A 20,281-nucleotide genomic window follows, 5' to 3' on the forward strand; every position below is an offset into this window, starting at 1 on the left:
ATTTAAAATATTTTAAATAATTCATAGAATAGAATATTTTTGAATGCGAATCACCACAGAAAAATAGAAAGACCTGACACTAAAAAGCCAAAACAAAACAGAAACATCACTCACTCATACACTACCAGCATTCCAAACAAGTCAGTATAAAGATGAGATCATAATTGCCCAGGGAAAAACAAAAGTAAAAAGATAGGTTAGGTTTGTACATTGCGAGAACAACTGTTCGTCTACTTTTATTGCTAACCCAATTTTCATTCTCCAAACTCAGCAATCTCAATATCCATCTTTTAACCCTTGAGTATACCCAGAAAACTCTTAAATTTTTTTTCTTTCTATCACAATTGGGACCAATAGTTCTGGAGTCTGGAGGTTCAAGTCCTTACAAAAGAGACAGTATGAGCTGCAGGAAAAGTAACGTAAGGAAATAAAAAATCGTTCTACTTTGAATTGACTTATTATTTCCCACACAGCCTTGAAGACAAAAGTAAATATACTTTTAAAAGCCGCTGTGCAAGAGTCATGGTAAATTTGGAAGGTGTTAAATGCAATCCCATTGTACGAGTGTGAGGTATTCCTTCTCAATCTCCACCACTCCCTTGAGCAAATATCTCACAAAAAAAGACATATTAACTGACGCATGACATGACTGTAACATCCGCATTTAACTCGTGTTCTCCCCCTTTTTCTCTCTCAAAAACAGGAGCAATTGTTCACAATGTTGATGATGTATCTGTTCGCATGGGAACCGTCCCCGCATCCTTCCAAATTTTCCAAGACAAAATCTCTTTCCAACATTTAATAGTTGACAAGTTTGAACTGAACTGCTGTAATATGCGAGGGTTAACGTATATGAAAAGTTGTTGACTTTTTCTTTTAATTTAATTTTTCTATTTAACATCATAATTTAAATTACTAATATAATCCTGTCACGTCACCTTAATATGCTTTAATCAATATGGGATCAGTGTATCTCCAAGCACTCATCTTTCATATTGTCCGTTGGGTCACGGGTTAGCAAAGATATTGCTGACTAAATCTCAGATTTGAGCCACTTATCACGACCCTCCGTTAGTTATCAAGATGAAAATTTTCTGACAAATCCCAAATAGTTGCACGTTAACAAAAATTGTAAGATATTAGTGAACAGCATCTCAGGTACATTCTTTTCTGATATTCTTATTCTCATAAATAAGATTTCAAGTAACATTAGCCCAATTCTGTTTCGTAAAATGTGCATCAGCTGGATTTAAACAATATGCTGTCAACAAAAACCGACATTGTTTGGAAAGGATGTAGGCTTCCGAGGTACGGAGCAGCAATTCCTTAAGTCTTGAGCTCTACAGTCTTTAACAGCAACCTACTTGGAAGTGTGATCAAAATTAGGCTTACAACACTACTATTAGTATCTCACAGTCAGCACCCCAGTTGTTGACAAACATCTTTACAAGCAAGCGGTATGAGTTTAGTGACGATCTAAATCGCTTCACTTGTGCGCTTACCGTTGTGAGGAAGTTGTATACCAAGGTCATCCATATTGGGACAGCCGTGGATGCTCAGTCCATGCTCATTGGCCAAATGTAGTAGGCATATGAAACATAGATGAGGAGAGATTTCCTCAATTGTTGTCGCAGCTATGCAATCAACAGGGAAGCTAGCTAAGAGATGCTTGAAAGATACCATCTCTTCGGAGCCCTGTGCAAAAGGAACTAGTCCAAAGTTAGAACTCACAACGTCACAACTAAGAAAAAAATGACCACCGCCAAAAACAAAGTACCATGTTCCATATCACGTTATGGTTCTTGCTTTGGAACATTTCAACATAATGGGTTTTTTTTTTTTGGCCTTTTCAGACACCCTAAATTCTTGCTTCTTTATATTCTGAAGTATTGACGTATTTTACAACTCTTTAGCAGCAAAACTATTAATTTCAGCATGAAACAAAAAAAAATACTAAAAATATTCAATTAGTAAAGCCCAAATCAAATGTTTTTTATAATTTACTTAGTCAAGCATTTGGGTTGAAGTAATTAGGATGTTGCTTCCATGATTCCTTGTTCTCTAGGCCCATGATAAATAGACAAGTTCTTATTGATGAAGGTTTGGAACTGAGCTCTCTTTTGTTTATAGATAGGAAATATAGCTGCAAGAAGTAAGTTACTATCAAAATCTTCATATAGCAGACACTTAATCAAGCTGCCAATAATCAACAATTAATTGCCTATGGAAACATTAAAATTATCAGTCAATGAAGGAAATCAAACTTCTAGCTAACCAAATCAAGTTCTCATTTCATTATGCTGCTTCAATTTTTTTTTCTTTATCAAACATGACATGCTTTTAAGCTACATTCTCTAGGATTCAGCTCTCTGATATACTCTCTTTTATCTTATTATTTTAGAAAATGAGTTTCACTGCTTCAGTTTTCCTGTAGTTGCACTGCCAATAAGCAAAGATGCATTTGGGTGCCTCCATGTGCGGGCAAAGCACATTCATGGAGACTTTACCCCACTTAATTTGAAGCAATATGATGACAATAAGATAACTATGCTTGCTTTTAAAAAAAAAAAACAAACTATCCTCTCTGATTAAAAGAAAGTTACAAAAAGCCAGGAAAAATGGTTTACCTGACACTGAAAAGATGTTTCTGGTGAACGTTGTATATGGTCCCAAATAGTTTCTTTCAAATTTTGGACATCAACTTGTTTAGAGGTCTTGTCATACTTAACTTCAATTTTACTAACCTGAAAATGAGATCAGAAAGAAGACCAGAAAGGAACTAGCTATTAACTATATATTCAAGATCTGAGATAAATCTTAAATTACAAATAACCCATCCCAGGCCTATTACCTAAACCCTCAACTCCTCAAGGCAGTAGTTGAGGTTTTAATTTACAATAAATCCAAAATGTAGTCCCTGTAACTCCTTGTCACTCTAGTGGGCAACATGAAGGGGCTAACATGGAAATAAAGGCTAAAAGACCAACCTGACGAGGTTGAGAAACAAGCATGTCGGAGTTATCAACATCCCTATGATCAATTTCATTGTCAAATTGATCGCCAAATATGCTTTGCTCGTCCCAGGATGGCTGTGGTTCATAATCATCACACTGCTCCCTTGATTCATCTGAGAAATCAAGTAACATGTGAAGCTAAAAACTACATCATATTATATCAGTAAATGTTTAGCATTTTATCATCAATAGAAACATTGAAAATAAAAGATTCAATCGATGAACTTTTACAACAGGAAGAAACCATTAAGATGAACGCTTCAAAGAATGCATCAAAGAAGTTCCAGATATGCATTCGTGAGTCGGGAAGAAAAAGTTTCCATCGGAAATCATAACCAAATTGAGATATTTAAAATATTCAGGCAAATGAATAAACATTTACATTAAATTCACAAAGCTAAGTAGCAAGTAAAAACCAGCTTTTAACTAAAACTTATTCAAAGAACTGACGTTGTACGATATAAAACAAAATGATATAAACGAAAGTAATTCCTGATGCATACTGATTTAACTAAAAAAAACAGTATTATTCTTGGCAATCATGTAAAATTATTTAACATTATTCCTGAAATATTTTTACAGGAATAATATTCCCAAGCCCATCTAACCCAATTAAGCAGGATTCAGTGCGAGATGAAACAAGGGAGAGTGCTTAATCATCTTCATTTGGTTGGAGATTGGAAAGCACAGTTTACACTAGCTTCAAAATTTTTACCATCATACACAGTCGTTTTATTAGAGGAAACTTTTAGTTTTAGTTCAAATAGTTAGGAGTACAACAAAAAATATAAATACCTTCTCTTAGGTGAACTAAAAAACCAGACTTGCAAGGAATGTATATGCCCCTTCCCCCTTGAAAATATTCCAAACAGGGAAGATAAGAGCAGCCTAACTCTTATCCTCTCCTCTCCTCTCCACATAACTTCATAATAATTGAAAACAAAAGAGAGAGCTGCATCATTCATGATATGAGAATAAAAATTAAAGAAACAACTAGCGCAATACAAGAACTACATAATCCTAGCAACATGGAATAGATGGACTCGAATGATTGGCAGTTCACAGACATTCAGAAAAAATACTACAATCTAAAAAGTATCTACTTGAGAAGAAAGATTACCTGGCAACTTTCTCCTCCTTCTACCAAGGCACTGCAAAAGAACATGATTCTTATGAAAAGAAGCCAAAATGGGGAGAAAAACCTTTCAAAAAAAAGTCATAGTTTATTATCAAACTCCTGGCACACATTACCATCACATTGGGCAAAAGAAACAATTTGACAAGATCCTCTGGTTGATAGTGACAATCTTCAGGAAGCTTTGTATTACAAGGTGCTCTGTTTGAAGGTAGAAGTAATGACTTCGGATTTTTTGGAGGAGCAAAGATGTCCGGCATTTCATTATCCAAGGCTTTTGTGAAATCAATATCAGGCTCAACTTGTTTCTTATTTCTGGCTTTCTTTGTTGTTAACACTGCTGTATTTTCTTCAGCAGAGACATCCTCAGAACCTGTGATATTTCCTACTCAAAATCATGTTAATTAACTACCAAAGAGAAAAAGGTTGATTGAAGATAGCACCTGCCAATGAACCCATAACATGTACCTTTAGCTTTTCGATATTTCCAATGATCAGGACCAGCCCAAGCATTTTGTTTCGAAGAAAATCCCAAGCTCAAAAACAAAAATTCATCAACTTTTTCAAATCTGTCGTCCACATCAGGATTGGTGAAAGAAAATTGCTCAGTAACCTGTGGAATTCAATTATGATTAATTGATAAGAAGCATACAATTCCATTATTAACCTCTTCAAACACTTAAGAGATGGAAACATGCTAAACCTCCTGATAACCCATAAAAGTTGGCTCTGCCCCATTATATTCGTCATCAACAAAGCCTGATTGGTCATCATGATCCAAAGCATCAGTTTCAAAACTCTCATATGCAACACCATCAAACTCAGTTTCATTGTTTATAGTATCAGCTTGGTCAGTTGATCTCTGGCTGCAGAAGTTCTCCAGTGGCCTTCTGTTACCTTCAGTGAATTGATTGACTATATTCTTGAGAGTCGGTGAAATCTCATCCTTTGCTCGCATGTTTAATACCATATGCTCAATGTATTCTGTAAAATAGATCAACAAACGACATAATTCAAAAACCTAAGTTCTCAGATAAAGATGTCAAAACACACCAAAGTCCAAAGAATGTATTGCAACCAAAAACAAACCTCCAGCAAAAGATAGATCAATTGTTTCTGATATATCGTGTTGATTTGAACAAGGCATTTCCTTCCCTGGCACTTCAAACGAATCAAAGAGAACCCGACATCCAGCATAAACACCAAGATTATTCAACAACAGACCCTTGGCTCCACCTTCATCAAATTGGGCAGATGTTTGATGATAGAGTGGATCCACTGCAAATGCAACTGGAAAAGCCAAAAGATGGCATCATAATCAAAGCTTGAATCTCACACTGGAATCAAGATTGTTGGGATGCGCAATTACCATCAAACTTCTTTACATTAAGAGCCTCAAAAGATGATTCCAACGTTGACAAAGGTGACATCTGCATATATAGACATTTATTAATAGATTAGTTTCTTGAATTGGTAATTTATGTAAATTTAGAGACCACAAACCTTTTTCTCTGTCTCTTTCTTTGAATTGCCTTCCTGTGCAGTATCAACATTGGCATCCTCCACTGCAGAGTCTGGCATTGTAACATGATATCACATTTAGCAAAACTCTGGCAGGATAAAGTTGAGCAAATCAACAGATATAGAAAATTCAGACCATAACCTATTCTCACTTTTCCATGATAAATTTTAGTGATAAGTATGCATCAATTGAGGTTCTTATGTAATGATTAAATAACTTAGCATCATTGTATGTTATACCCAAGTAAATGAAACAGATCACAAACCACAAAGTAAATGTATCTTTTAGACTTCATATGTGGAGTGACTGTCTTTGTATCTATGTATATGTATATGTATATTTCATAGAATATGATTAGTTTGTAGATTCCATGGGTTTATCCTCAATTCCCTGTAAAATTTGTAAAATCCTTAATGTTAGCATGCCTTTTAATTGCCTCTTGCATTTAATGCCATCAAATAGTGCATATGATGCTCTTAGCCATTGTTTAGTTCTTAATTTAACAGTTTTGCAAAAACACGAATCTAATCTGAAGAAAAGCAAATGCAACAGAGAGCTTCATTGATAAATAACAAATCAAAGGTACAAGCTGGAGTGAGAGAGAGAGAAGCTAGGTACCACCATGAAACCTAACCTTGCTCATTTTCATGACCTGCTCTATTTATCCCACCAAGAACCTTGTATGCCTCTGAATGAACTGAATCCACCCTCAATGAGTAAATCTTAACACCAGCTTCCAAAGTACAACTGGCCTGTATGAAATGAAATGTAACTCATTCTCTAAACATGTAGAAAAGGGTGTTGGTGTTATCAATTATCAACTCCATAATTTCTTTGGCATTTTTTCTCCAGACATATCTAAAAGGTTTTGCATTCACTGTTGTAACCAATGGCTTCAGCTGAACATATGCACAGCAGTTATTCATATTCTGAGAAATGTTCCCTTGAAAATGCACATGCACTGATTCAGAACAACATCATTCTAGTAACTTCTTGTTTCAGTCTAATCACCAATTTACTCACTGGAGTTTAAAATTGCAACAACACCAGTAACTAAAAGGAAATGCCTTTCCCATTAAATAAGCAATAAAACGTGTAAAATTCTGCACTCTAAACTACCGATTATAGCCCCAATCTTTTCTTATGAATTTGTTTCGAATTCGATTTCTGGGGCGATATAGTTTCTACCATTTTACACATAAGAAAAAAGATAAACATACCTTTTGAAAATTTGTCTCCACATCATTTTCCTCTTCAACCTTAATAATTTCACGAAGATGGTCTATCAAATTCAGCTCCCAAGTATTCTTTTGATTTATTTTCTGCACCCAAAAAAGAAAAACTCAAAATTAAGTACAAAGAAAATGACATTAGAACAAACTAACCACCAAAACTACAATGCTATCACTTAAACCTAAGTTTTCTTAATTAAAAAATAAATTCACCAAATTTTAACAGCGTTTACTTAAACCTAAAAAGAGAATTCCTCCTCTTTCTATAATATAAATAATTGAGGGAGAGAAAAAGGGGAATTAGATACATTTTCACTGGCCAATTTGATGCAATTGTGGAACAATTCAAGAATTTGGTCCTTGGCGAGGCAAGGATCGGGATCAGTAGGCGGCCGCACATGGGGAGCGACGGATTTTCGGCGGACGGCGGCGGCTCGTGCAGCGCGAGCCTGGGCACGCTCGAGTCTGTCGTCGTTAGAGCCCAAGAAGAAGGGGCTTGTGGGGGATTGTATGCGAGAGGCCATAGGGATCCTCTGTCTAGGGTTAGGGCTTAGAGCTTCGGCCATTGGCTTAGGGGTTTAGGCTTTCTTCTTCAACGGATTGATAGAGCCTGGTTCTGAGCCTGTGTATTTTGAAATGAGGTGAAGCAAAAAAAGAAAGAAAAGTTGTCTTTCGCTTCAAAGTAAAAAAAATGGCTTCATCCCTTCTTTTCCCTCCAATTTATGCTTTTGAATCTGGATGAGTGAGGAGCAATTTTACGGTGTGGCTCTGTGTTGCGTGCAGGGTAAAGAGATTTGTGAATCAAGACCGTTTGTTTCTTTTACTTTTAGCTCTCACCACGTTTTGACCCTCCAATTTGTTTTGCAAAAATATTTAAGATGCCATTTTCTTTGGCTTTTAATAACTGTATTTGTTTTCCAAATCATTATATGTATTTTGTTTTCGAAAGCATATTTTTAAGAAATTAAAAATATAAAAGAGTAAAAACTGTATTTCGATGCAACACTAAATGCCAACTAAATATTTAAATAATATTAAGATAATAATTTCATTTCATGAACTATATTATATAATAATATTTTTACTTTATTGTAATGTCACGAAATAATTATTTTATTTTTTATTTCATTTTGTGAATTAAAGTACAGTAAGATCTTTATCATTAATTAATTTTTCAAAAAATTGACACTTTCTAAATATCAAACGCTTTTATTACAAAAAGTGTATTTAATTCTTGTAATCCAAATTTGAATAAGTTAATTCTTGTACTTTCACATTGAGAATAATTTAGGATAATTGTTAACATTGATAATATTTTGTGAACAAATCAATAAGTGTAATTTATATATTATTTTTATCCTAATGTGGATTTTTTTGAATAATTTTTTTAATTTTATTGGAAAAATAATTGTTAATCTTTGACATTTTTATATTTGTCCTTACATTATTTTTATTTTACAAGTATATCTTTTTTTTTTACTTTTTTCACACTTTTTCTTTCATTTTTTTTTATTTATCATCAATTTCATCTTCTTATCACTACCTTGCTTCTATCAACACTGAAATGCGCGACTATCCAACCACCGAACTGGCCTTCACTGGCCAACCTATGACGGTTAGCAAGCCACATATATAGCCATCTAGAGTATATTTGGCTTGTTTATTTTTAGTTTAAAAATTATTATAAAGTTTTTATGAAAAATAATAATTTTTAAAATTAAGTTAAAATTGTATGATAAATTTACTTTTTATGAGCTCTTTTTTATAGATAAACTGTTTGACAAAATAACTTATATAAACTCTAATTTTGATTAAAATTACTATAAATTGTATTTAATAAATCATGAGAAAAAAATTAAATCAAATAAAAAAAGATGAGTGTGAAAAAATATAATTTCTCTTATAATATTATGAATTGTTGAAAGATAAAAAAAGAATATACAAAAATATTTATTGTTATTTTTTAAAAATTGATTTGAAATTTATGACTTTTTAAGTTGAATAAAACTAATGTTACATATAAGAAAGAGAACCCAAAAAGGGGAAAAAAAAGCCTAAGGTAATGTTAATAATGGATCCAACTCATTAAGAAAATCACATTTAGCCATTGATTTGGCAACCCATTTTCCTATTGAAACGTTAATTCTATGCACGTCTATCAAGGTCTTAATGTCTTCACTAACAAAGTTTTCCTCTACGAACCAAAAAATGCTACCTAGTGTTATACATAAAAGAAAAAATTCTTCAAAATTGAGTTACCACAAATTAGTACAAATATTAACTTCTCAATTTTCATCTAATTTATCTCAACAATTATTGAACTATTTGACTAATTATTTCAATCATAATCAATAAATAATATACACACCACAAAGAGGTTAAGAACAAATAAACATCACATAATTGTTATATCAAACAATAAATTGAAAAATATCAAATAATAACAAGAGTTTTCAAAGTAAAAAAAATGATAAAAAATAAAATGAAAAACAAAACAAAAAAAATAATACCTGAATGTAGTTTTGAATTTTAAATTTTTTTTTAATTTTTTGTAAGAATAAAAAAACCCTAAAAGGATGATTTGTAGAAAAGAGGAAAGGAGACAGAGATTGATAGGGAGGGGTTTTTTTTTAAAAGAGAATCTTTTTGGGAAAAAAATTTGTTCTAAGATGAAGGCGTGTTTTTTTAAAAAAAATTTCTATTTGAAGCTTTTTTTTTTATTTTATTCTTTAAAACATGTTATTTTTAAAAAAAAACTTGTCACAAAATACTATTTAACTCAACTTTTACTTTTAAAAAGTAAATAAACTAAAAATAAGCCATGCCAAACAAGTACCTAGTCTCAAATTTAGTTGTTGACAGCTTTTTCACTCTCCCCTTGCTACATAGGTATGTGAGGAGAATGTGATAACCTAAACTTTACACTAGATACAATCTTATAGAAATTGAGGTTTTTAGACCTTATAAATTGAGTTACTTAAATCTTATAGAAATTGAGCTAGTTAAATGTGAGATTGGAAATTCTAAAACGTCTAGCTTTTAATTAAAAATTTTAAAAGTACATAACAAATCATGAAAATTTAGCAGCACATAGCAAATCAATTTGTTGGTGGGAGTTTGGATCCATCCAATACACGGATGAAGAATATGTTATATGGACTTGTGGTCAGTTGATAGCAGCTTTTATGAGAGTTTGACTCGCTTAAATGTATCATCGGAAGTTTGAACTTCACTGCATAATATTGAGGAGGAATGTCAACTCTTTTTAATGTGAAATAATCTTGGTATATGCTGAATATATTTTAAAATAACTTATTTTGAATTCAAAAATTACATGTGAATATTATTATGGTAAGATTTATCAATATAACATCTATTTCTACGTCAATCATTGTAATATGTGGAGTATCATTTCAACATATGTTTATTTATGTAATTATACATATTTAAGAATCTTAATTTAAAAATTATAGAATACTAGAACACTACATATAATATGTTGATAAATATTTATATTATCAAAAATATAAATAATCAAGATTATATATATTGTAGTATAATTTATATGATGCAAATAGAAATAAATTGAATAAATTTGTAAAATATTGATTTCCAATAATATCAAATATTATGAAGTGTAAAAGATTAATAATATATAATACCATATTAAAATCTTTGGAAGCTGAAAAATACTATTATCACGATTTTGTACTTGCCTCACTTGTAATATGATGGATATTAATTAATCATGTCATTATCATATGATTGTCAATAGATTAGTCATGTATCCTGTTTTAGTTCAAACTTGTCGTAATCTTCTTACTTTCAATTAGAGTAGAAACACAGCGTGGCATATGCTCGTGGCCGTAAGCTTAATATCGAAGCACCTAAACCTATATCAATTTTTGCATATTAACTTAAACATTAATTAAAAAAAAAAGAAGAAGAAGAAGAAGAAGGGGGAAACCATCTTCCTCTTATCTGAAAGCTTTAATGAAGAACAAAATGGTATCTTGTGCTTTTTCTACTTGTGTGCTATCTGTGTTTTTCTTCCCAAATAAATGGTGGTCAAGGTGCTGCATGAAATACAGAAGCAGCATCCTGAAGATCGACGGAGCGCTCAGTCAACAGGCGCACGGCTGCCAATGGTGTGAACTTCCTTGCAAATAGAAAACAAGGTGCAATCGTAATATTAACATGGCACAACTCTTTGCGGTTCTCAGAGTCATAGTAAACATGGTTGATGACCTGTGCCAATTTGGGCAGCATTCTCAAATCTAGAGACTGATAGCAAAAATGACAATTCCGAAATATATACTTGGCATAAAGCTAGCCGAGGTTCAATCACTCACCTTTATATCTTGGATTAGTTGGGGACTTGCATCAGCATGATTGAACCTAAAAGGGTGCCAAGACCTCCTTTCCCCTGCTTCAGCAGATTGATTCCATAATGAGTAAGTCAATGTCCTTCTTTCAAGCTCGTTTTCAAGCCCACTCATCTAATTGTACAAGTAGAAGAATGGAATGCCCAGAAAGTAAAATTAAGGATCATATATAGAGGAACAATTCATACATCTGAAGAAATTCAAGCTTTGATACAGATCACCTATACAAGGGCAGTTGGTTGCTTACTTTGAGCAGCGTCTGGACGTAGTGTTCATCAGGTATACAGTTATGGCCATTCTGAAATACCTACTAGGCAATCACTGACAACATCAATCACTTGATTGAACCAAAAAGAAATTATTTGTATACAAATATAAATGTTGGATACACAGTTATTTTGCCCTGTTTATCAGGAATATATATATATGGCAAGACTTTGTTAACTTACAAAAGCCTGCAGTATCTGCCTTCTCTTTATTAGGTCTGCAGGCGGCCAACGCTGAACATAAGCAACATTACAATAGACAATTATTAATTGCATTCAACTGCCATAGCATCAAGACAGTATCCTAGACTAGTACTCATATCAGAGGAAAATTGAGGAGCATGGAATATAAGGCTTTCTGTACCTTACAAAATTTCCTGAAAACCGGAAAAACGAAATCATCATCTACGACAATTACAGCATGTCTTCTGATCAACGCGATCCACTGAAATCATTAAGTAAAATTTTCATCATAGACAAATTAAAATGGACTGATTGGACAAAATGCAGTTCTATATTCTAAATTGCAGAAGATTTTGGATGAATAGGTTATTAGTGCAAGAGAGTATAGAACTGATTGCTCTCAACCTGTCAGCTCCAAGTTCAATGGTGAGTGCTTTGTTCACTAAGATATTAGTAGATTATATTGGACCCAACAAGTTTTTCCGTTAGAAATGGAAAAAGGTGCTCCTTTTCTTAAAACTTATTTTAAGATGCTTTTCAAGATGCATCAACTTGAGAAATATAGCTTCCTATAATAGTAAGATGAAAAATGGACAGGTAGAATAGATAAAGAAAGGAAGAACCTGCGATCCTTTCCTCCATTTTTCCTTTGGTATGACAGGAGACATCTCAGGACTGTAGCGATTTTCTTTAACATCAATAAAGCTACACAAAACAGACTACTGAACATTCAGCTTACCTACTGCATAAGCTATGAATTCAATTAGAAGATTTGTTGCATACATACATCACTAAGAAAATTCATTTTGATTTACTCTAACATTACATATACCTGTCCACAAAGCTTTTTGAAGAAGACGTTAAGTAGCTGTAAACATAGCCAAAACTGTACAAGGGTATGCAGCTGTAAAATAGACAAAGGATAGATCTAAGGATTATTGACTCATATGCAGCTAGTGCAGGATAAAAACTTCACGAGTGAATTTATCTTTTACTATTCTCCCTCTTCCTACCACTAACCTATCAGAGAGAAGAACGAATCTCTGATTTGCTGGATCATCTAGAGCAGCTTCAAATAGTAATCTCTCTGCTTCTATCATACTTGATTCTCCCCATTCTACCTGGAAGATGAATATTGTATGTGTATATATATATATATATATATATATTGTGAAAAACCAAGCACTTTGGATCCAAAGGATATGGATGAAAGCTACTGAAATTAGAGTAGATAAATTATTGTACATATTGTAACAGGTGAATGCTATCCAACTGTAACTATGGTAAACTTTTTTGGTTTGTTATGACTTCAAGTTCATGCTAACTTGAAAGAAAAGAAATCCCAAGACTTCAGCACAAGTCTAGACAACTGGTAAAGGGATTAACTGAGGAGAGGTTTTGATCTATAAATATATATTTTATGGGATGGCCAAGGCCCTAATGTGCATTACACCTGTAATGGTCTTGAAAATCTTGCTCACACCAAATGAGAGCAGGGGCGCATAAATGTTATTCTACCACCTGTGTTAACATGATCTCATAGTAAGGCTTGATTTGTGGATCCAAGGGGTATGGCCAGGAGGAATCTTCCTTAACTATATATAAGATCACAAGTATCCGTACTTTCTCTAAGACCGCAACTCATTCAAACTTTCTTATTCCTCTTGTTTTCTCTCATCTTCATGCACAGATACCAACTTAATCATCAGAGGGTTATTGCTGGATCAAAATTGAACTGTCCGATTTCAGACCAGACGCTGTTCAATTTAAGAAACTTATCACCTGATCACACTATAAATCAAGTCATCAACAATACACATCCTAGGTTAAATTCCTGGGATTCTTCGTCTTGCAGCCTATTCGGACTCATAGCAAGATACTTGTTGTTTGTAAAGCAATGCAACTATGCAAAGTATTTGCACGAGGTATATTCGGAAACTGAGGCTTACAAATCAACATGGATTAAATAAAGGAAGTACCTGGATGCTGTTATTCAACTGCCGACCATAAAAGAAAGCAGACCTCGTGTTGGATTCATTGAAAACAAAACCAGGTTCCGAGTGAACATAAATTGAGAACATTGAGGTATCAACATTCTGTAAGTTTCACAAATTGGCAAAGTAAGACAAGCCATGAATACATATTACTGCTCAAGTTTCACAGCCTACATCCCCATTACGTGAAAGAAAAAACAGAAGTAATTAAACAACAAACCTTAAGGAAGGTGCCCCAAAGAAAATCCAGAGGCAGGTTTCTGCGAGCAAGAAAGAGAAAAGCGATCTTAGGAGTACATTTAAAGTGATCATCACCGAAAACACGAGATGCCTGATAGAAAGAGATGACAGACTGAAGCGTGGTCTGAAAGTGAAGTCTGAGGAAAGCCAGGAGAAAAAGTACGGCACAGACAAGGATGACGAGTTTTGAGCCAAACTTGAAGGGTGGGCGTGCAAGTGATGAAGTTGCTCGCTTCTTCTTCATGGCTTAGTTAAGGAGCAAGCAAGCTTTGTCACGCAAAGTAAATGGCATGGAGGGGTATAAGGGGGACAGTTTCAAGAATGGAGCAGAGCATTTATAAAGGGGTTCAAGTGCATTAGAGTGGAATGAAGCGTTAAGCTCCTCATTAGAGTTTGTTAAGAAAAGCTGTTATGGAGAAGCACGTCAAATGTGTTTTTAGCGGGTTTTACTGTATTTGCCATTTGTCAGACTTCTGTTCAAGCTTCTTCCCCCATGTTTGCTTAATTAATAATGAGCTGTTACGAGGGATTTCCGGGTAAACCAGCAGCAACCGTCCAAGTGCTTCCCGGTTAAGTCTGATCATCACAATTATATACGCACAATTTATGATCATCTATCTCAGTTTCCCATGCAATACATTATGTTTCCCAGAGCTTGATTGTTGTCCTTTGATGTCTCAAGAGTATCTGCAACCTCTGATTTTAGGTTTTTACAGAAGGCATATCAGGAGCAAACAACAATCAATATAAACATATGAATGATGAAATAGAATTGAGGAAGGGTATTCATGCTATGTAATTGATCCTAAAAGAATTGGCAAAGCTATAAAGTCCAACATTTAGTGACAGACATAGTATATAAGTGACGTCAGTAGTAAACAGAAATCATTTCCTATTTGTCCCCAACCACTTTACAAGGCTTCAACAATAGAAACTCAAAGTGTGACACCAACTCTTTCTTCCATTCCTTGCTGAGATTGATGCATACTCCATCCCATTACTGAGATGGAAAAAGAATCAATGTTGTTTATGTAACATCCTAACCGGAATTTCGCATCAGAAAAGCCACTATGCATCCCAACAAAGCACCCGCAACAACCTGCACCATATCATATACATCAATTATTTATGCCCGTTGGTAAGATTGTTAAAATGCTTAAAATACAGATGTCTCCCTCAACAATGGATGTTACCCTCCTTTCTTTTTCACCTTGGTAGATTGTATACATTTGCATGCTTAATCCCATCTCATATATGTGAGAGAAGGCTGATATCATTACTTTGTAGACTCAATTACACAGAAAATTTGAACCTATACTAAGTTGTAAGCACTACTATGAGGGGCGCAATAATCTCATAAACTATGAAGTGCTTCTTCTGGCTTACTAAGGCTCCATTTGGTTGATACTTTTGCTATTTGCCTTTTGTTTTCTGTTCATTTTTTGCTTTTCTCTATCCATTCTTCTTTTGTAAAAAGAAGGAAAAAGAAAATATCAAAAAGTATCAACCAAATGGTCCTTAAGTAACAAGCCATTTCTTTAAGAGAAAATAAAGAACAAAAATCTGTGCTCTAGGTTAAACCTTATTGTTTTGCAGCTGGGAAGTGATAATTGACTCATAAATCCAGACTTATGTTCTTAAAGATATAGAGAGAGGGCAGGGTTGCCAACAGATATCAGCAATTCATAAGGATTTCACGTTTGGCAGGCTAAAAAAGCCTTTATGTTTTGGAGATGTCAACTGTAGACTTTGAAGCCTTCAAGGCATTGCTTACTCCTATCTTTTGCTTTTGGTGTTAAAATCATTATTTCACTTTTTGAGTTTGCTACACACTAAGGGTGGAATACCTCTGTGATTTCAGGCTTACAAACTGATTGAAATTTTTATAATAATACAGAACTACAGTGATATACTGAGAAACAAATGCTTTTGGAAGAACTAATTAAGCAATAAGCAGTAGTTATCTTAGCTATTTGTACAGTGTAGAGAGAAGCAGACCTGGAGTGGAGTATGCCCAAGTAATTCACGCAGAGGCCTCACACTAGATAATGGGTGTTCAGGAGGGAACTCACACACAATTTGATTCAGCAGCTGCCAACATAGAAAGAAAAATATGAAAAGAGTGTATCAGGACTTCACAATATAGGTGTATCAAAGACAAATAAACTTTGTATCTACATTTCATGCAAAATGGGACTTACTTCAGCTTGACGGCCAGCATGAAGTCGGACACCTGAGGCATCATACATCACCTGCATATATAAAAAATCATCAACCATACTCACCACTCTAAAATAAGCATGTGGAATTCTTTCTCATAAAAAACTACTATTAAGATAAAAAAAATAGCAAGAGCATCAATGTCAATACAGTGCAATGATTTTGGTAACAATCATGATTACGTCCATCCATATTCAGGAGAGCGTGAACTATGGCCGCCACTTTTGTCTTCCAAACATGGATGAAAGTTGAAGTACTTATTACTAACACTATGCGTAAAGCTAATTCTCAGGTTTTAGTCCTCATGCCTTCTATTCTCTGTTGTTAAGCAAGTGGGTCTCCAGGTCGAAAGCAAGAAACAGCCAATCTGGCTTTCTGGTATAGAATGTAGAGTCAACTATGAGGGAAGCAAAAGTCTAAAGTAGCAGCGATAACTTGATCTCGCAGAACTATGGTGTAATTCTACCACATGCGGAAACTTCTCTAAATATGTCCTCCTAGATAAAGCTTAAGCAAATTTTTACAGAGTATGCTCTCTTGGCAGCTAAAAGAATTCCAAGTGTTATATAGGAAGCAACAAGAAAACCATAGGAAATTGGTATATAGGCTTCACCAATGAACTTATGTAACCAATATTTAATTTTGAAACTCCAAAGTCATTCAGTTACCAACTGAACTTTAGCTTTATCCAGTTTCATTCAAAAATTCACCAGGGAGCAACATTCTGTCAAATATTTGTTATCCAGATCAAGTCACTAATCAGTTTTGAACTTGATCTGGACAATAAAAGCCAAATCTCTTCACATCAGTATCACTCAAAACAATTGGGAGCAAACCAAACTTAAACTCTTTTGGAAACAACAACATAATAACAAATTGTTACAAAAGAAACACATACCATACCAAGTGCATCAACGCAATTGCCTTAAATCCTGTCAAGATGATATGCATTGTAGGACAGAATTGCTGCAAAATTTCTAGAAGACTGTTGATTATGGGAAGGAGAGAGAAGCTTAGTGAAGATTCTGTGGAAGATTTACAAAAAACCATAGAGATCAACATTGTTGAAGAACATGCTGCCTACATTCTGAACAGGTAGTTCAGGTCTATGGGATGGAGATAGGAGAGAAAAGGAATGAGAAAGAAAAGCAAAGGGAAAGGAGGGCTTGCCACTGGCCAGCAGGTGGCTGCTCGCCTGCAGCATTCCCAAGCCAGTAGGAGCAAGGAGGGTCCAGAGAGAGAGAGAGGTCTGTCTCTGTCTATCTTAATAAATTATTTTTCTTAATTAGATTAAATAAGGCTTTATTCTGATTAAGTTATCTATCAGTTTTATCATCATGACCTATCAGCCACTTGTTTTCCTTAATCACCATTACTGCTGACACACCAACTTAAAAGATATAAGAGCTACATGTTTGCATGTGACTGCTTTCATTAATTTTTAAGCAGAATTGCACAAAAATTTAAATTCAGCAGGCTAATTGAAAAGAATTAAGAGTGGCAAATTGAAACATTGGGTATAAGTTTAGTTGCAAAATTGGCCATCATCCTGAACAATTTCTAACTAAAAATTTGCAATAGAATAGAAAATAAATATAAAAAAATTGAAACTCATCAAGTTGAGGGCAAATTTGAAAGATGAAAATATCAGAGATATGCAAATTTGATATAGATTCTAAAATTAGATTTAAGAAAAATAAAAAAGAGGCCATGCAATGAAAAGATAGGTCATATGTGAGAATGTCACCACAACAAATGAAAAGTTAGGAAGCACATACGACACATGCCAAGACCACTGCAATTGCAAAAGCTGGTCCTCCTGTCCCATCCTGTAGACCTATAGCAACTGCTAGAGCTGTCACAGTTGCAGAATGAGATGATGGCATACCACCTGAATCAATCATTCTCTTAGAATCCCATCGCCCTTCTTTAAACCTGAGTATCTAGGAGAAACAAGTTCAAATATTTGAGCTACTATTCTGAAAGTATTGGGCCTGTGATTATAATCAACTGAAACTTGAAAACCTAATTTAACTACATATGCTTGGTCAAAATGTAAATAAATAAACTACCTATACAAGTGACAAAAATTTAACCCAAAGAAAAACCATGGATACACAATTAATTACAGCCAAACCTTTGAGTTAAACGGTTACAAAGAACAACCTTTTAATTTCCACTACCAGGGATGTATTTGCTACTTTTACCTCCAAAAGCAGGAAAGTGATTTCCCATATTTCAATCCTCTCAAGTGTCTTAGTTTGAATGTAGTCCTAGATCTTATTTGTTTGGTAATTGCTTTAAACTATTAGGAAGTCTTTCTCATATAAAGTTGTAAAGTCATTATTGTCTTATGGTGGAATTGTAAGACAACATCTGCATTGAACAAGTTTTGCACAAACAATTATTTAGAGCTTAGTGAATAAATTTTTTTTTTTTTTTAAATGATGAGAGCCGATGAAATTCATCTATATGAAACTCTCCTAAAATGCCTTTACAAAAAGAAAAGATAAGCCCTAAAATGGAGGGGTAAAGAAAAGAAAAGATCTAAGCCTAGACTATCAAGACAAGGTTACACGATCAGCTAATGATACTGGATACAAAGATAGAACATAAACTGCCTCAACAATTCAATTCAAACCGTAAGTGGTTTTGACTCTGAAACCAGGACCAAAAGCAATCATTAGCATATGCTTTCAATAGTCCATCGCCCATTGAGAATCTAGAATATTACATTCAACAAATTTTAAGAAAGAGGGTGATTGAAAGGAAAATGTCAAATGTTTTTAAGGCTTCCTTTAACATCAATAAGCATTTTCTTTTCAGTTCTTCACAATTTCTGAAGAAAAATGGAGGCATTTCACTCTTGGCTATTTCTATCAAATCTACTTTTACTTTTCCTAAAAAAAAAAAAGAAAAAAAGAAAGAAAGAAAACCACCATGCCTCTTAAACACCTAGAAATACAGTACTAGATCTGGGGCACTAAAAGAAATCCCATAAGAATGAGATACACGCAATCCTTTTTACACAAGGAAACCAGATAAGCATATGGGAACCAGTCTTCCCTCTAGCTTTTGCAAGACCATTAACAAAAGACAAAATTCCCTAAAAAATCCCATAAAAACTTCCAACTGACATTCCATTTTCAGTTAATTCGGCATTTCCCTTTCCTATGAGGAACTCATACATTGCATCTAACTAATTCCATACCTAAAATATAACTTCTCTTATTCAAAGTCCAATGTCCTTATTAGATTACCATATTGATGCAGGTCAAAACTTAGTGATCACTCATTGAAATTGAGTCTACTAGTCATTCAATTGAACAAATCGCAGGAAAGCTGAAACACAGGTTACCCCGACAAGGCTAAAGTAAACAAGTTTTTAGTAATCAGGGTTTTCATTAAATTAACAAATATGCCAACATTTCTATTTATTGGCAAACAGTTAAGTATTTTATGAGCAGTTGACAGTCAAAGCATCTTTTTTGAGGACTAAACCAAATTCCAAAATATTCCAAGTTTCGAGTTTATAACATTTTCATCAAACAACAACAAAATAACGAAATTCGAAAAATTGCAACTGAAATTCGAATATGGTAATAAGTTTAAACAAATGCGCAAGCAATCATGCAAATGAGCAAAAAAAATGAAACTGAGATTAAGAAAGGACGGACCAATTGGTGAACAGTTTGAGGAACTGAGCGAGAGCGAAGGCGAGGAAGGCCGTGATAAGAGGGAGGTTGTTAGGAAGCAGATTCGACGACGGAGACGACGCAAACGACGTCGCTTCGCTGCCTCTGGATGAGCTCGCATCAGCTGCCGTCATCACCTCGTCCATGTGCTTTTCTTTCTTGTTTGTGCCTTCCAAAAAAGCTTTGGATCTATGAGGAGCTTGATCTCGATTCGTCAAAGCCTCCCTCCAGCAGCCTCGGGCGACCACGCTTCAGAGAAATAACAAAATGAGGAAAAACGAAAAAGAGAAGGGCCCACGGAAGGCAGGCGCTGGGTCCTCCAACTAGAATGGGCCCACTAGTGGACTGGTAAATTTTGGCGCTTAGTGAATTGTTTATATTATTATTGGGGGGGG

At 34.3% G+C, this 20,281-nt stretch overlaps 3 protein-coding genes across 11 annotated transcripts; all 3 read right to left on the reverse strand.

The window, feature by feature from the left end:
• Positions 1,144–7,648, reverse strand: LOC18612313 (condensin complex subunit 2). Of its 3 annotated transcripts, none has more exons than XM_007049049.2 (13): positions 7,212–7,593; positions 6,892–6,993; positions 6,306–6,423; positions 5,653–5,723; positions 5,519–5,579; positions 5,239–5,439; positions 4,853–5,133; positions 4,618–4,762; positions 4,266–4,522; positions 4,135–4,165; positions 2,988–3,127; positions 2,628–2,744; positions 1,144–1,695 (listed from the first exon to the last, which is right to left on the reverse strand). In XM_007049049.2, the coding sequence occupies exons 1-13, from the start codon at positions 7,467–7,469 to the stop codon at positions 1,477–1,479; spliced, it is 2,001 nt and encodes a 666-aa protein (XP_007049111.2). In that variant the 5' UTR covers positions 7,470–7,593; the 3' UTR covers positions 1,144–1,476. The 3 variants fall into 3 exon arrangements, with proteins under 3 accessions (XP_007049111.2, XP_007049115.2, XP_017984525.1); XM_007049053.2 differs by having other exon boundaries at positions 4,266–4,534; XM_018129036.1 differs by having other exon boundaries at positions 1,224–1,709; positions 4,266–4,534; positions 7,212–7,648.
• On the reverse strand, positions 10,752–14,357 carry LOC18612314. Of its 7 annotated transcripts, XM_018129043.1 has the most exons (11): positions 14,085–14,357; positions 13,952–13,991; positions 13,717–13,833; positions 12,758–12,858; positions 12,570–12,641; positions 12,361–12,442; positions 11,919–11,999; positions 11,738–11,788; positions 11,536–11,595; positions 11,256–11,402; positions 10,752–11,151 (listed from the first exon to the last, which is right to left on the reverse strand). In XM_018129043.1, exons 1-11 carry the CDS (start codon positions 14,213–14,215, stop codon positions 10,972–10,974), a joined length of 1,062 nt encoding a protein of 353 aa, XP_017984532.1. In that variant the 5' UTR covers positions 14,216–14,357; the 3' UTR covers positions 10,752–10,971. The 7 variants fall into 7 exon arrangements, with proteins under 7 accessions (XP_017984532.1, XP_017984534.1, XP_017984528.1 ...); XM_018129045.1 differs by having other exon boundaries at positions 10,752–11,058; positions 13,952–14,357; XM_018129039.1 differs by having other exon boundaries at positions 13,952–14,357.
• Positions 14,715–20,184, reverse strand: LOC18612315 (uncharacterized membrane protein YuiD). The gene is made up of 5 exons (XM_007049058.2): positions 19,869–20,184; positions 17,970–18,126; positions 16,173–16,223; positions 15,970–16,062; positions 14,715–15,070 (listed from the first exon to the last, which is right to left on the reverse strand). Exons 1-5 carry the CDS (start codon positions 20,030–20,032, stop codon positions 15,011–15,013), a joined length of 525 nt encoding a protein of 174 aa, XP_007049120.1. The 5' UTR covers positions 20,033–20,184; the 3' UTR covers positions 14,715–15,010.

This window comes from Theobroma cacao, chromosome 1 (genome assembly GCF_000208745.1).
Source record: "Theobroma cacao cultivar B97-61/B2 chromosome 1, Criollo_cocoa_genome_V2, whole genome shotgun sequence".
Lineage (NCBI taxonomy): Eukaryota > Viridiplantae > Streptophyta > Magnoliopsida > Malvales > Malvaceae > Theobroma > Theobroma cacao.

Bases quoted from the DNA above. Each gene is read 5' to 3' on its own strand.
- LOC18612315 (XM_007049058.2), bottom strand. From the start codon at position 20,032: ATGGACGAGGTGATGACGGCAGCTGATGCGAGCTCATCCAGAGGCAGC. The intron at 18,127-19,868 runs GTCCGTCCTTTC...CTAGATACTCAG, and splicing joins CTCAAACTGTTCACCAATTG to GTTTAAAGAAGGGCGATGGG. The intron at 16,063-16,172 runs GTAAGTCCCATT...CTATGTTGGCAG, and splicing joins ATGCTGGCCGTCAAGCTGAA to CTGCTGAATCAAATTGTGTG.
- LOC18612313 (XM_007049053.2), bottom strand. From the start codon at position 7,469: ATGGCCGAAGCTCTAAGCCCTAACCCTAGACAGAGGATCCCTATGGCC. The intron at 5,724-6,305 runs GTTAGGTTTCAT...TTACAATGCCAG, and splicing joins AGGTCATGAAAATGAGCAAG to ACTCTGCAGTGGAGGATGCC. The intron at 4,763-4,852 runs GTTTAGCATGTT...TGAATTCCACAG, and splicing joins CTTTTATGGGTTATCAGGAG to GTTACTGAGCAATTTTCTTT.
- LOC18612314 (XM_018129039.1), bottom strand. From the start codon at position 14,215: ATGAAGAAGAAGCGAGCAACTTCATCACTTGCACGCCCACCCTTCAAG. The intron at 12,443-12,569 runs GTATATGTAATG...TGTTTTGTGTAG, and splicing joins TCAAAAAGCTTTGTGGACAG to CTTTATTGATGTTAAAGAAA. The intron at 11,596-11,737 runs GTAAGTTAACAA...ATTGCCTAGTAG, and splicing joins GGCAGATACTGCAGGCTTTT to GTATTTCAGAATGGCCATAA.